Source organism: Phyllobates terribilis, unplaced genomic scaffold, assembly GCF_046119375.1.
Source record: "Phyllobates terribilis strain yellow unplaced genomic scaffold, ASM4611937v1 Scaffold_1__5_contigs__length_1240528914, whole genome shotgun sequence".
Lineage (NCBI taxonomy): Eukaryota > Metazoa > Chordata > Amphibia > Anura > Dendrobatidae > Phyllobates > Phyllobates terribilis.
Genome location: NW_027362761.1, coordinates 18813423 through 18827390, shown reverse-complemented (window position 1 = coordinate 18827390; position 13968 = coordinate 18813423). Strand labels below are relative to the sequence as shown.

The 13968-nt window shown below is 40.5% G+C and overlaps 1 protein-coding gene across 9 annotated transcripts in view; it reads right to left on the bottom strand.

Annotated features, from left to right (window-relative positions):
• MYO9B (myosin IXB) overlaps positions 1 to 13968 on the bottom strand; it is a 238122-nt gene that overhangs the window by 50684 nt on the left and 173470 nt on the right. For 8 of the 9 annotated variants that reach the window (XM_073657341.1, XM_073657105.1, XM_073657176.1 and 5 more), the window contains 6 exons: positions 10704 to 10873; positions 6292 to 7272; positions 6142 to 6196; positions 5940 to 6058; positions 5701 to 5852; positions 5278 to 5462 (listed from right to left, as the gene is read on the bottom strand). In XM_073657341.1, the coding sequence (XP_073513442.1) occupies positions 5278 to 5462; positions 5701 to 5852; positions 5940 to 6058; positions 6142 to 6196; positions 6292 to 7272; positions 10704 to 10873 (1662 nt within the window). The remainder of the gene's footprint in view (positions 1 to 5277; positions 5463 to 5700; positions 5853 to 5939; positions 6059 to 6141; positions 6197 to 6291; positions 7273 to 10703; positions 10874 to 13968) is intronic. The other variant, XM_073657251.1, reaches the window with a different exon arrangement.

The window sequence follows — 13968 nt, the reverse complement described above, 5'->3', positions numbered from 1 at the left end:
TTCTGAGAGCTATAACTTTTATTTTTCGGATGATAAGCCGCCGTACTGCTCTGTTTTTTGCAGGACAAGATGACGTTTTCAGCGGTACCATTTTTATTTAAATTAGTCTTTTTGATCGCGTGTTATTCCATTTTTTGTTTGGCGGTATGATAAAGCATTGTTTTTTGCTTCGTTTATTTGTTTGTTTTTTTTACCGTGTTCACTAAAGGGGTTAACTAGTGGGACAGTTTTTTTTTTTTTTTTTTTTTTTTTTACATAATAGATAAATAATTATGGGTAGAATTTTTTTTCTTTTTTTTAAAAAAAAACAAACAAACATTGTCCCACTATGGGACTTTTACTTTTTGCGGCCTGATCGGCTGTATAGCATAATAGAGAGCAGCAGCTCCCTATGCTATGCAGCCTGTCAGCGCTGCACACAGAGAGACATTACTTTGGTCATGCACTGTGCATGACCAAAGTAAAGTCCTGCCTACTGGTGACCCGGGTGTTGTCATGACATTGGGTCGTCATGACAACATCCGGGAGCCGCCGCAGACATTGCTAGAGGCCGGAGGAGGTGAGTACCGGCACTTGCCTCCCCCCTTGCCCCCGCAATGCTGCGATCGACTTCAATCGCAGAATTGCGGGGGTTAATGAGCAGGGAGCAGTGCGGGTCCGCTCCCTGCACATAGCACCGGGTGTCAGCTGATTGCGGTGCGGCGATCGCCCCGCACCGCAGCTACGTACTATTACTGACATCGTTGGAAAGGGGTTAAAGACAGCTGTCCTACATAGTCACCTGTATACAAGACTCCTGTCCACAGACTCAATTAATCAGTCAGACTCTAACCTCTACAACATGGGAAAGACCAAAGAGCTTTCTAAGGATGTCAGGGACAAGATCATAGACCTGCACAAAGCTGGAATGGGCTACAAAACCATATGCAAGATGCTGGGCGAGAAGGAGACAACTGTTGATGCAATAGTAAGAAAATGGAAGAAATACAAAATGACTGTCAATCGACATCAATCTGGGGCACCATGCAAAATCTCACCTTGTGGGGTATCCTTGATCATGAGGAAGGTGAGCGATCAGCCTAAAACTACATGGGGGGAACTTGTTAATGATCTCAAGGCAGCTGGGACCACAGTCATCAAGAAAACCATTTGTAACACATTACACCTTAAAGGTTTAAAATCCTGCAGTGTCCGCAAGGTCCCCCTTCTCAAGAAGGCACATGTTCAGGCCCTTCTGAAGTTTGCCAATGAACACCTGGATGATTGTGAGTTATTGGGAGAAGGTGCTGTGGTCAGAGGAAACAAAAATTTAGCTCTTTGGAATTAACTCTACTCGCCGTGTTTGGAGGAAGAGAAAGGCTGCCTATGATCCAAAGAACACCGCTCCCCACTGTCAAGCATGGAGGTGGAAACATGTTTCGGGGGTGTTTCTCTGCTAAGGGCACTGGACTAGTTCACCGCATCAATGGGAGAATGTATGGAGACATGTACCGTAAAATCCTGAGTGACAACCTCCTTCCCTCCGCCAGGACATTAAAAATGGGTCGTGGCTGGGTCTTTCAGCAAGACAATGACCCAAAACATACAGACAAGGCAACAAAGGAGTGGCTCAAAAAGAAGCACATTACGGTCATGAAGTGGCCTAGCCAGTCTCCAGACCTTAATCCCATAGAAAACATATGGAGGGAGTTGAAGCTCCAAGTTACCAAGTGACAGCCTCAAAATCTGAATGATTTAGAGATGATCTGCAAAGAGGAGTGGACCAAAATTCTCCCTGATATGTGCGCAACCCTCAACATCAACTACAAAAAACATCTGACTGCTGTGCTTGCCAGCATGGGTTTTGCCACTAAATATTAAGTGTTTGCCAGTGGAATCAAATACTTACAGTGCCTTGTGAAAGTATTAGGCCCCCTTGAACTTTTCTACCTTTTGCCACATTTCTGGCTTCAAACAAAGATATAAATTTCTAATTTTTTGGGGAAGAATCAACAACAAGTGGAACAGAATTGTGAAGTAAAACGAAATTTATTGGATATTTTAAACTTTTTTAACAAATTAAAAACTGAAAAGTGGGGCGTGCAATATTATTCAGCCCCCTTGAGTTAATACTTTTTAGCGCCACCTTTTGTTGCGATTACAGCTTCAAGTCGCTTGGGGTATGTCTATCAGTTTTGCACATCGAGAGGCTGAAATTCTTGCCCATTCTTCCTTGTAAAACAGCTCGAGCTCAGTGAGGTTGGATGGAGGTTTTTGTGAACAGCAGTTTTCAGCTCTTTCCACAGATTCTCGATTGGATTCAGGTCTGGACTTTGACTTGGCCATTCTAACACCTGGATACATTTATTTTTGAAACATTCCATTGTAGATTTGGCTTTATGTTTGGGATCATTGTTTTGTTGGAAGATAAATCTCTGTCCCAGTCTCAGGTCTTTTGCAGAATCCAACAGGTTTTCTTTCAGAATGGTGCGGTATTTGGCTCCGTCCATCTTCCCATCAATTTTAACCATCTTCCCTGTCCCTGCTGAGGAAAAGCAGGCCCAAACCATGATGCTGCCACCACGTTTGACAGTGGGGATGGTGTTTTGAGGGTGATGAGCTGTGTTGCTTTTGCGACAAAACATATCATTTTGCATTGTGGCCAAAAAGTTCGATTTTGGATTCATCTGACCAGAGCACCTTATTCCACATGTTTGGTGTGTCTCCCAGGTGGCTTGTGGCAAACTTTAAACGAGACTTTTTATGGATATCTTTAAGAAATGGCTTTCTTCTTGCCACTCTTCCATAAAGGCCAGATTTGTGCAGTGTACGACTGATTGTTGTCCTATGGACAGACTCTCCCAGCTCAGCTGTAGATTTCTGCAGTTCATCCAGAATGATCATGGGCCTTTTGGCTGCATCTCTGATCAGTCTTCTCCTTGTTCGAGATGAAAGTTTAGAGGGAGGGCCGGGTCTTGGTAGATTTCAGTGGTCTGATACTCCTTCCATTTCAATATGATCGCTTGCACAGTGCTTCTTGAGATGTTTAAAACTTGGGAAATCTTTTTGTATCCAAATCCAGCTTTAAACTTCACCACAGCAGTATCTCGGACCGGCCTGGTGTGTTCCTTGGTCTTCATGATGCTCTCTGCACTTGAAACAGAACCCTGAGACTATCACAGAGCAGGTGTATTTATATGGAGACTTGATTACACACAGGTGGATTCTATTTATCATTACCAGTCATTTAGGACAACATTGGATCATTCAGAGATCCTCACTGAACTTCTGGAGTGAGTTTGCTGCACTGAAAGTAAAGGGGCCGAATAATATTGCACGCCCCACTTTTCAGTTTTGAATTTTTTAAAAAAAGTTTAAAATATCCAATAAATTTCGTTCCACTTCACGATTGTGTCCCACTTGTTGTTGATTCTTCGTAAAAAAAAATTTGAATTTTATATCTTTATGTTTGAAGCCAGAAATGTGGCAAAACGTAGAAAAGTTCAAGGGGGCCTGTAGTGTCGGCGTCCCTGCCTCCTGCTAGGCAGAGACGCCGTTCCTCTCACCTTCCTGCTCCGTCCTCGGCGTCCTCTTCCCGCGCTGCTGGCAGCGCTTGCCGCTTCCCGGGCACTGTGCTTAGGGCGCACACGCGCGTGTTCCCTCTCTCTTAAAGGGGCCGCGCGCGCCATCCTAAGGAGTCCCCGGCCAATTGCCGGTGGAGCTCCCATATATAAGGCACCTCCAAAATGGAGGTGCCCGAGCAAAGTTGTTGCAAAGCCTTTCACCTCTGCTTCAGCCCTCAGGTCCCGTTGCCAGTCTGCTTTCCAGCTCTGTCAACCTGCTTGCATTCCTGCGGTCCGACAGTCTGTCTACCTGCATCCGCCAGTCTGTCTATGGACCAGTCCGCCTGCGGATCAGGAAGCACCTGCCTGATACCTGCCTGAGACCACCTGCCAGCCAGCCGAGAGACTCTTACCCGCTCACCTGGGAGCGCTCACCTGCTACCCGCCAGCTAGCCTACGTGGAGGCTCTGCTGTCACTTGCCGTGACCACCTGCCAGCCAGCCGAGAGACTCTTACCTGCTCACCTGGGAGCGCTCACCTGCTACCCGCCTGCTAGCCTACCTGGAGGCTCTGCCGTCACTTGCCGTGACCACCTGCCTGTCTAGAGACTCTTACCCTGCTGTCACTTGCCGTGACCACCCGCCTGTCAAGAGACTGTTCCCGTCACTTGCCGTGACCTCCTGCCCTTCTACCCAGAGACTGTTCCCGCCACTTGCCGTGACCCTCCTGCCCTTCTACCCAGAGACTGTTCCTGTCACTTGCCGTGACTACCTGCCCGCCTTCCCTGGGAGCCACCCGCTTCCTTACAAGGACTGCCCCTTTGTATAGTAGCTCAGAGGTTCCACTTCCCAGACCCATTACAGGGCCAAATACTTTCACAAGGCACTGTAATTCTCACTGCAAAATGCAAATAAATTTATCTAATTTATACAATGTGATTTTCTTGATTTTTTTTGGGATATTCTATCTCTCAATGTTAAAATTAACCTACCCCTAAAATTATAGACATTCTTCATGTATTTGTCAGTGGGGAAACTTACAGAAACAGCAAGGGATCAAACAATTCTTTCCTTCACTGTAGAATAATGGGCCCCACATAGTCCTCCATACAGAATAATGGTTCCACATAGGGGTGGTGGTTCTGGTGTCGTGGGCCAAATAAAACCACCCTGTGGGCCAGATTTGGTCCACGGGCCAGAGTTTGACATGTATGGCATATCCTATACTTTATACTCCCCAATTACCATCACCACAATTCTCAAGTCATCTATTTGCTTTAATGTATATAAACATTTAAGGTTTTCTTAAATAGTGTGGAAACGGACATAATGTAGTGTGGTTTTATGTCAGTTGTATAGATGGGCTTTTGGTTCCTGGAAGTAGAGATAGCTACAAAATGCTAAAAATGGGAAAAAAAAAAGTATTAACTTTATAGCTTTATATCTTTTCATTGTACAATTGTGGCATTTCATTGAGTTCTTTGCATTTCATAAAAGTTCTGCAAATTAAAAGTCTTGAAATTTCCAAGTTAAAAAAATGTTAAATTCCTGTCATTTCAACCTCTAACATAGAAATTAATCAATTCAATGGGTATACTTTGACTTACACAATAGCAATCGTTTGCGTTAAAGGCAAGCGTATAATATCAGCAAATAATCAGAGAAATATTCTAACCTAGAAAGCATATCAACATTAGGATATGTAGCACTGTACTTTTTATTTCAGTACCATTTACCTTGGTAAACAAAAAATCATCAAGATGTTTTAGCTCAGTAGAGTTGGTTATTTCCCGGCACAAAGACGACTTCCAGGTTTCAGACACAGTGGTGGCTTTACCAATCTTAATTGAGCGACTCCTACGAAGTTTATTGGCTGGTTCAATTGGTGACTGCCGACTTGCCTGACCTCCAATAACTGCTCCTGTGAAACATGTTAATGTCACTTAATGTCAGACTTAAAAAGAACTTTTCACCTTCAGAGCATGCTGTCAATCAATAGGTCGGAGAGTGATTACAATGAGCCAGATAGGTTTTAAACACTATTTACTTGCATATTACCACTATATCTACAGATAATTAGCGCTTCTGGAAGTGGAAAGGTTCCCTTTAATGTCAGTCATGTAAATTCCCCAAAAAATTGCATGGTGTTGAAAAATCACCTTCTATGGATCTCTTGGTTGCAACACTATCCTGGGTTGATGGAGGAAAAGATGGCAGTTCTGTGCCCTCTGGGGTAAGTGGACTCTCTTTGCTACTTTTTTTGTCAGGCTTCTTCCCCAGAAGCCTGTACAGAGGACCCTTGAAGGTGTGCCTGCGCATAAAAGACAATTGAATTCATACATGACAAAAGCAATTAATGAGCGTTCTAGAAAACTCTGCATTTGACCATTTCACTCACTTTGAGTCTGCGGGTTGTGAGGATACAACTTCAGATTGAGTGCTGTACTCATTAGATTTCTTTTTCTGTAGCTTAGTCTTATTAGATCCTTTATCTATTTCAACCGGCACAGGAGGTGGCTGCAAACAAAATGGCACACAGTTCAAATATTTCCAACAGTAAATCTTTATTAAGGCCTTGTAAAAGCCAATAATTCACAAACCTGAGGAGCAGAAGGAGACAGCACCTTTGTGGAGTCCTCTGCAGATGGCTTCTCCCTGTTGGAGAGTAATTAAAGCAATCAATATCTATCCTCTATTAAAAGGGTATGTGCTTGACACCTAGCAAACCATTGCAAAGATGCTTAAAATACCTTGCCAACATTTCCTTGCTGTCTCTCTGAAAGTTAACCTCCTCTTGCTCAGGTGTGCCTGGAATGTCTACCTGGCCAGACTCTGTTTGCCTCTTCTCCTTCCACTTTTCTGCTTTGTTTCTTAGTTTTTCATGGTCACTATACCTCTGAATGATTCCTACACTTGGGGCTTCGACATCCAATGGAGGAGAATTTTCCTTGTACTTCTCATCTAAAGATTTTGATGTTTCTTGAAGGTCCAAATGTAAATTAGATGGCCTTTGTGGTTTTTCCAAGTCCTGAATTAGAGTTGTTGCTTCATTTACCTTTCTAAATGCTTGTTCTTTTCCTTGATCTGTCTTTTCATCTTGAGATACTACGGTAAACTTTTCTTTGTTCCTACTATTCGGCTGCCTGATTTGTGGTATCGCTCCATCCATGTTCTCATCCTCCTCCTGTGAGGAGTGCATATGCTTGTTCTGCAGCATGTCATGAAGTAGACATCGGAGCCTCCTGTTTTCCCTTTCACGGCTACTCGATGCCCGGTCAGGGCTCTTAATTTCACCACTGGCACTGGCTGCCACGATACGATCAGATTTCCCTTCATATGGCATATCTCGCTGTTCTGCTTGGCATATTTTTTGTTCTTCACTTTCCACGTGAACCTTATCAGTCTTGTTCCGTTCATTCTCTTTTTGAATCCTCTCATCTTCATCGATTCTCTTTAACCACACTGGCTCTTCTAACTTTGTAGCTTCACTTTGCTTTTCTTCCTTACGATCTTCTTTAGGTGCCTTATGTTGGGCAAATTTAGGATCTTTTTGTGAAGAACTGGCTTCACTCACGTCCCCTAGCTTTTTTATTTCTTCTTCTATCCTTTTTCGCTCAGTTTCCTTTCGGATTCTTTCCATCTGGGCTTCTTTTTCCTTTTTAATAGCCTCTTGTTTTCTTTTCTCTTCCTCTGCATCTGCTTTCCTCTTTGCTTCTAACATAATATTGAACCTTGAAAGAGAGAAATTATTATTTTCACCTCCAACACTTAATTCACCAACCATTATATACCATAGCCATATTTAAAGTATACTTTTAGATGTATAACTTCCCTTTATTATTTACAAAGCACAGTATTATACATTCTGTAGCAGCTGTTCCTTGTATTGCATCTTAGGCTCATGAATAGTACTGAACTTCAGTACTACGCACAGCCACTAGAAAATGTACAGTGCTGTGCCTGGCAAACAAAGGGATGCAACGCTTGTGGGAGTGCAGTGGTTCCTTTAACCAGCTGATTACTAGAGGTGCCAGAAGTCAGACACCAACTGATCTAATCCTGATGACACGTCCTATGGATAGACCATCATTAAACTCCCAAAATAATCCTAAAATTAAAACGTTTTATTTTACGATTTCAGTTAGTACTTGTAGTAGTTCACTAGAACTCAAATATGTATGACAGTTTACTTGGAAAGATAAATAAAAGACAACATATTTCGCATATTATGGCAATGACTTAATCCTAAATCATACTGGCAACACTCGTTAAAGGGTCAGTATTGACTTTTAAAATTCCTACCTCCAATAGGTGGTGCTAGAGTTCTAGTCCTCCACCTCTATGAAGAGGATAATTGCATATTTCAATTCCCAGAGGAGTATTGCGTGGCCTATCAGTGTCCTTATGCTACCTTGGCACTCTCCACAAGGAAAAAATTTCATACTTAAAGACCCACAGTCAGAGGTCTCTCATCTAGCCAAATTTGATCTCTTGCTTTGCACTGATGAAGGGTATACACCTCAAAACACGTGTCTGCAAATGGAATGTCTAGTTTGGCTTCTTATTCAAAGTTATTTGGCAAGGCTCTTTAAAAAGTTTGATATTGACTGTTAGGATTACTACATCCAAGAGTTGGCACTAGTGTTTAAAACGTCTTCAACTCTGTTGTCGCTCATGATGAGGCAAAAAAAAAGTTGAACCAGGGCGTATACAGGTGCTTCTCACAAAATTAGAATATCATCAAAAGGTTCATTTATTTCAGTTCTTCAATACAAAAAGAGAAACTCCTATATTATATAGAGTCATTACAAACAGTGATCTATTTCAAGTGTTTATTTCTGTAATGTTGATGATTATGGCTTACAGCCAATGAAAACACAAAAGTCATTATCTCAGGAAATTAGAATACTTTATAACCGCATGAAAAATGTTTTGAAAATTCGAAATGTATGTTCAGTAAATGCACTCAGTACTTGGTCTTGGCTCCTTTTGCATCAATTACTGCATCAATGCGGCGTGGCATGGAGGCGATCAGCCTGTGGCATTGCTGATGTGTTATGGAAGCCCAGGTTGCTTTGATAGCAGCCTTCAGCTCCTCTGCATTGTTGGGTCTGGTGTGTCTCATCTTCCTCTTGACAATACCCCATAGATTCTCTATGGTGTTAAGGTCAGGCGAGTTTGCTGGCCAATCAAGCACAGTGATACTGTTGTTTATAAACCAGGTGTTGGTACTTTTGGCAGTGTGGACAGGTGCCAAGTCCTGCTGGAGAATGACCGTTCCATCTCCAAAAAGCTTGTCGGCAGAGGGAAGCATGAAGTGCTCTAAAATTTCCAGGTAGATGGCTGCGCTGACTTTGGTCTTGATAAAACGCAGTGAACATACACCAGCAAATGACATGGCTCCCCAAACCATCACTGATTGTGGAAACTTCACACTAGACCTCAAGCAGCTTGGATTGTGTGCCTCTCCACTCTTCCTCCGGACTCTGGGACCTTGATTTCCAAATGAAATGAAAAATTTACTTTCACCTGAAAACACCTTGGACCACTGAGTCCAGGTCTTTCTCCTTGGCCCAGGTAAGACGCTTCTGGCATTGTCTATTGGTCATTCCTTGTGGCTTGACACAAGGAATGTGACACTTGTAGCCCATGTCCTGGATATGTCTGTGTGTGGTGGCTCTTGAAGCAATGACTCCAGCAGCAGTCCACTCCTTGTGAATCTCCCCCAAATGTTTGAATGGCTTTTTCTTAACGATCCTTTCAAGGCTGCGGTTATCCCGGTTGCTTGTGCACCTTTTTCTACCACACTCTTTCCTTCCACTCAACTTTCCATTAATATGCTTGGATACAGCACTCTAACAGCCAGCTTCTTTAGCAATGGCCTTTTGAGGCTTACCCTCCTTGTGGAGTGTGTTAATGACTGCCTTCTGGACATCTGTCAAGTCAGCAGTCTTCCCTATGATTGTGGAGCCTACTGAAACAGACTAAGGGACCTTTCTAAAAGCTTAGGAAGCCTTTGCAGTTGTTTTTTGTTAATTATCCTAATTTCTTAAGACAATGACTTGTGTTTTCATTGGCTGTAAGCCATAATTATCAACATTAACAGAAATAAACACTTGAAATAGATCACTGTGTTTGTAATGGCTCTATATAATATATGAGTTTCACTTTTTGGATTGAAGAACTGAAATAAATTAACTTTTTGATGATATTCTAATTTTGTGAGAAGCACCTGTAGATCCTGTTCAACCTGCTAAATATTTTCCTCAGTGCTTTTTAGTTGGTTGTTTTTCTTTTTTTTTTTAGCATAGGGAAAAGCTGTTAATCAGTGATTACACTTTAGCTACCAAGAGGCTCAAAAGAAATTCAGTGGATTTATAATATGCAATACTATACCACAAAACCACCAATAGGAAAAATATCAGTTAATGCCTTAACATATACTGAGGGAAATAAGTCTCAGTAGGATGGAGTGTAAATAATGCTGAAATGGTATAGCCTATATGCATAAACATTGTGTATAGACAAACATGCAATTTAATGTTGTAAACATTTATATGCTATATTCTCAGGAATGTTCTGTGTTAATTGTAGTTTTGGTTTAATTAAAAATTTGAATATTTGATGTCAAAAATCAATGAGTAATCCAGGATTTTTAGAATGATCACAGGAAATCAATATTTAATGGTTGAAGCCAGAATGGAAGAATCTCATTCGGCGCTTATACAGGTACAGCACGGTACAGATAATTGTACATGTGTCTGTACTGCAGCTCTGTACCAGGCAAGTGACAGATTTTGGTCCTTTTTTTGTTTGAGTTTTGTGAGCAATGAAGAAAATTCCAATTTCAGAAAACACCTCTGATTGGCACCAGTTTTTTTTTTTTTTTTTTAGAGAGGCTTTGCTCACCCTCCCCAAGTCCAGCGTGTCTCTGCCAACATGACGTCAGCGATGCAGACAATAGCAGGCACAGGAGGCAGCGGTGGCAAGTCCGTATTGGATTCGGGGTGGGTGAGTAAAGCACAGTTTGTTTTCAAACAAACTGCAGCCGAGGGACAGGGGTTTTCCAAAAGTAATAGAAATAGGATTTTTAACAATATAATCAACATATCAGTAGATACAACTTTGATATTGAAGCATCAGAGTATCCTTTAAGGCTTACTTTTGCCTTTGTAAATATCCTTTGCAATGTGCTTGTAACAATTGGATAGCCCGAATCTGACCAAGAAAGATTTTCCTCTGTAAATGACATTTCCATGCTGCCTGGATGGATACAGCAGCATTCTTCCTAATCCCCAAGTTTCGCCTAACAAGATATGACCTCCAGTATGCCTTAAAAGACAAAAATTATATTTTTTAGCAATACATCTTTTCAGGATTGCCTAAAAAATTATTTCATAGAAAAGTCACATGTATCTCCAGACAGTAACTAGAGCAGAGTAATATATTATTACAAACCCTTCCAGATCTCATCTTAAAAAGCAGTCAGCTCTAAACCTTCTCCCACACTGTCTGCTGTGAGAAGAGATCTGAAGGGTTCGTAATTCTACATAACTCAGCTCTGCTGTATCTCAACACAATAGCTGTGGGGATCAGTCAGAAGAGGAGGGAGTGTTCTTTTCTCCCCTGCATGACCATGCTGGCTTATAATTTGTCAACCTCATGCAGGAGAAGAAGTACACGCCCCCCAAAGAAAAATCTCTGGTAACATCCAGATTAATTATAACAAATTATAACCTAAACTTTACAAGCCAATGTCTCCCGAATGGAGATGAGAAATTGAAAAATAAAAAATATGCTTTATCCAGCTCTGCAGCCACTATTCCATGATGTGGCCAGTTAAACATGCTCAAACTGGTGAAAGGTCCTCTTATCTATAACTGTTCCAGTTTTTTTTTTTTAATTTACTGGATACATTGTACGCTGTGTGATGGAAACATGCCACAAGTATGAAAATAGACTGAATGCCAAAAAATTAAATTTGAAGTTGAATTGGAGTAGGGTAATAATAATATGCATACATATTGTTTGCTTGCCTTGCAAAAAAAATACCAACATTTAAAGCCCTTATGGCTAGTTCACACAGGGCGTGTCTTTTTGCACATTGGGTTATAAAAAAAAAAAAAAAAAAAAAAAAAAAAATTTTTTACAGCATATTAAAAAACCTATTGAACTCCATGGTCAAAATCACTTTACATAAAGAAGCACTCCCACTAAGTTGGTTATTCATTAAGTGTGTGTGCATATGTAGCGCTGTGTGACTAAACCTATATACTCACGTACCCCTCCTCAGTGTCTAGCGCAGGTCTTCTCCTCTACAGAGTGACATCACCACTCTGCAGTCTGGATCTATGCAGAGCGCAGTGTGACCTGGAAGTGACTTTATAATGTAAGCCTATGGAGCATCAGAATGAGTCTCCATGGGCTTTCATTTTAAAAGACACTTCTGGCTCACGCAGAGTATAGAGTGAGCCGGCTAGTATTTACTGCCTTGATGTCACTCAGAACAGAACGGCGCTGAACACTGGAGAGAGCAGCGGTAGGCGAGTATATTAATACACTCACACTACATTACATGTACATACACACATTTAATGAAGAAAAAACTTAGTGGGAGTGCTTCTTTAAAGAAGGCTGCGTCTGAAATGAACTAACTTTTTTTTTCTAAACATAATTCACAATTGATTTTAAAGCATGTTTTGAACCATTGTTTTCTTTTATTTACTTACGCTTGTCTCAGCTTTGTAGAGCCTAGAATTGATCCCAACACTATCCGCTCAATGAAAGGAACTTAAGACGAGCATTTTTAAAACGGTCTTAATAAAAAGTTCGCTAGCACAAGATGTCCCTAATTTATCAGGAAGCATAAGTTTCTTAATAAATCAGATGCATCTCTTGTTGGCTGTGAGCCAGAAAAATTAATTGAACATTAGCCATGATTCAACATGATTAATTTTTTTTTAGCGTCTTTTCTTCTTTGTATTATGGTATTTGTTGCCTTTTTTTCTCCAAGTTCTTTGAAATATAGTATGCAGCAGGATAAATTTTGTGCAAAATTAAGCACACTCGTGTTTTGTCTTTTACACCTTTTTAGGGCGAAAAGTAAAATGATCCTTAAATTGTACAAATAAAAAAGAAAAAAAAACACAGATTTTGTACTCCTACAGAACTGGAGTACAAGTGTACAAATATTTTGCAAGTTTTTGAAAAGTGAAATGATGAAAAGTCTGGATAACAGAAACCATGCCCATAAAGGAAAAATAAATAAACAGAAGAAATCAAGTAAAGGTAGCTTAAAAAGGTGCAAATTAAATTGTGAATAAATCACAAACCTAAAAGTCACTATTAGAATTTTTTTACTACAGAATAAAAGGTACAAAAGCAATAATTCGTCTATGTGCACACTGTGTTCAGCTGGATGTCACCAAGAGAACTGTGCTATGATTTATTGCTGCACAGCTCTCGCTCTTCATGCAGGACTCGGATTTGTCTTATTAGTACAGGGCAGGAGAGGAAACAATGCAATAAGCATTCCGCTTCTGAACACTTTGTGTACCCTCAAAAATTAAATATGGCAAAATTTATATGAATGTGATATTTTTATACTCAGGCTGGCAACGAGTGCACCAGAGCTCTTTTAATTTGTAGTTGTCAGTATTAAGCAACCTTTGACACTTTTTTGAGGTAAAAAAAAACCAAAACATTGGATCAAAGAGGTTAAAAAACAAAAAGACTCATCTATACAAGTGGAAAGCTGAGTGTTTTCTTAGGGACCCAGTAAGCGTATGTCAGTGCCAATCATACAGCCTAACCTAGTGACTCTCTGCTGCCCAGCCTCCCTTCTCAAGTTCACATGTCCAGTAAAAAACAAAACTGATTTCAACTGGATCAGTTTTTTTAACATTTAAATCTATTGACAATAGATCTGATAAATAGCAATCTGTTTTTGTTCCATTTGAAAAGGATCCGTTTGCTGGAACAATAGATATAAATAATAAATAATAGATATAAAACATATACTACTCTACATGTGAACATTCAAGTAATCATTCATTTTAAACTAATCCAGTAAGCAAAAAAAAAGGATCCTTTGCAAATGGAAGAAAAACAAATGGCTTTTTAATGGATCCATTTTCCATAAACTTAACTGTTAAAAAAAAAAAAAAATGGATCCAGATTAAATCAGTTTTTTAGGCAGACAAAAAAGTGGTGTTCACACAACTTTTGTCAACGGACTGCTGCTGGATCCATTCTAATGGATGGTTACTGGACATGTGAACATAGCCTTACCTGAGTCTCACTCAGCAGTTACTGTATATTTCAGACTATAAAAGACTCACCGAACCATAAGACGCACCTAGGTTTTAGAGGCGGAAAATATAAAAAAAAAAAAATTAAGCAAAAAATGTGTTCTCGATGCATTGTTA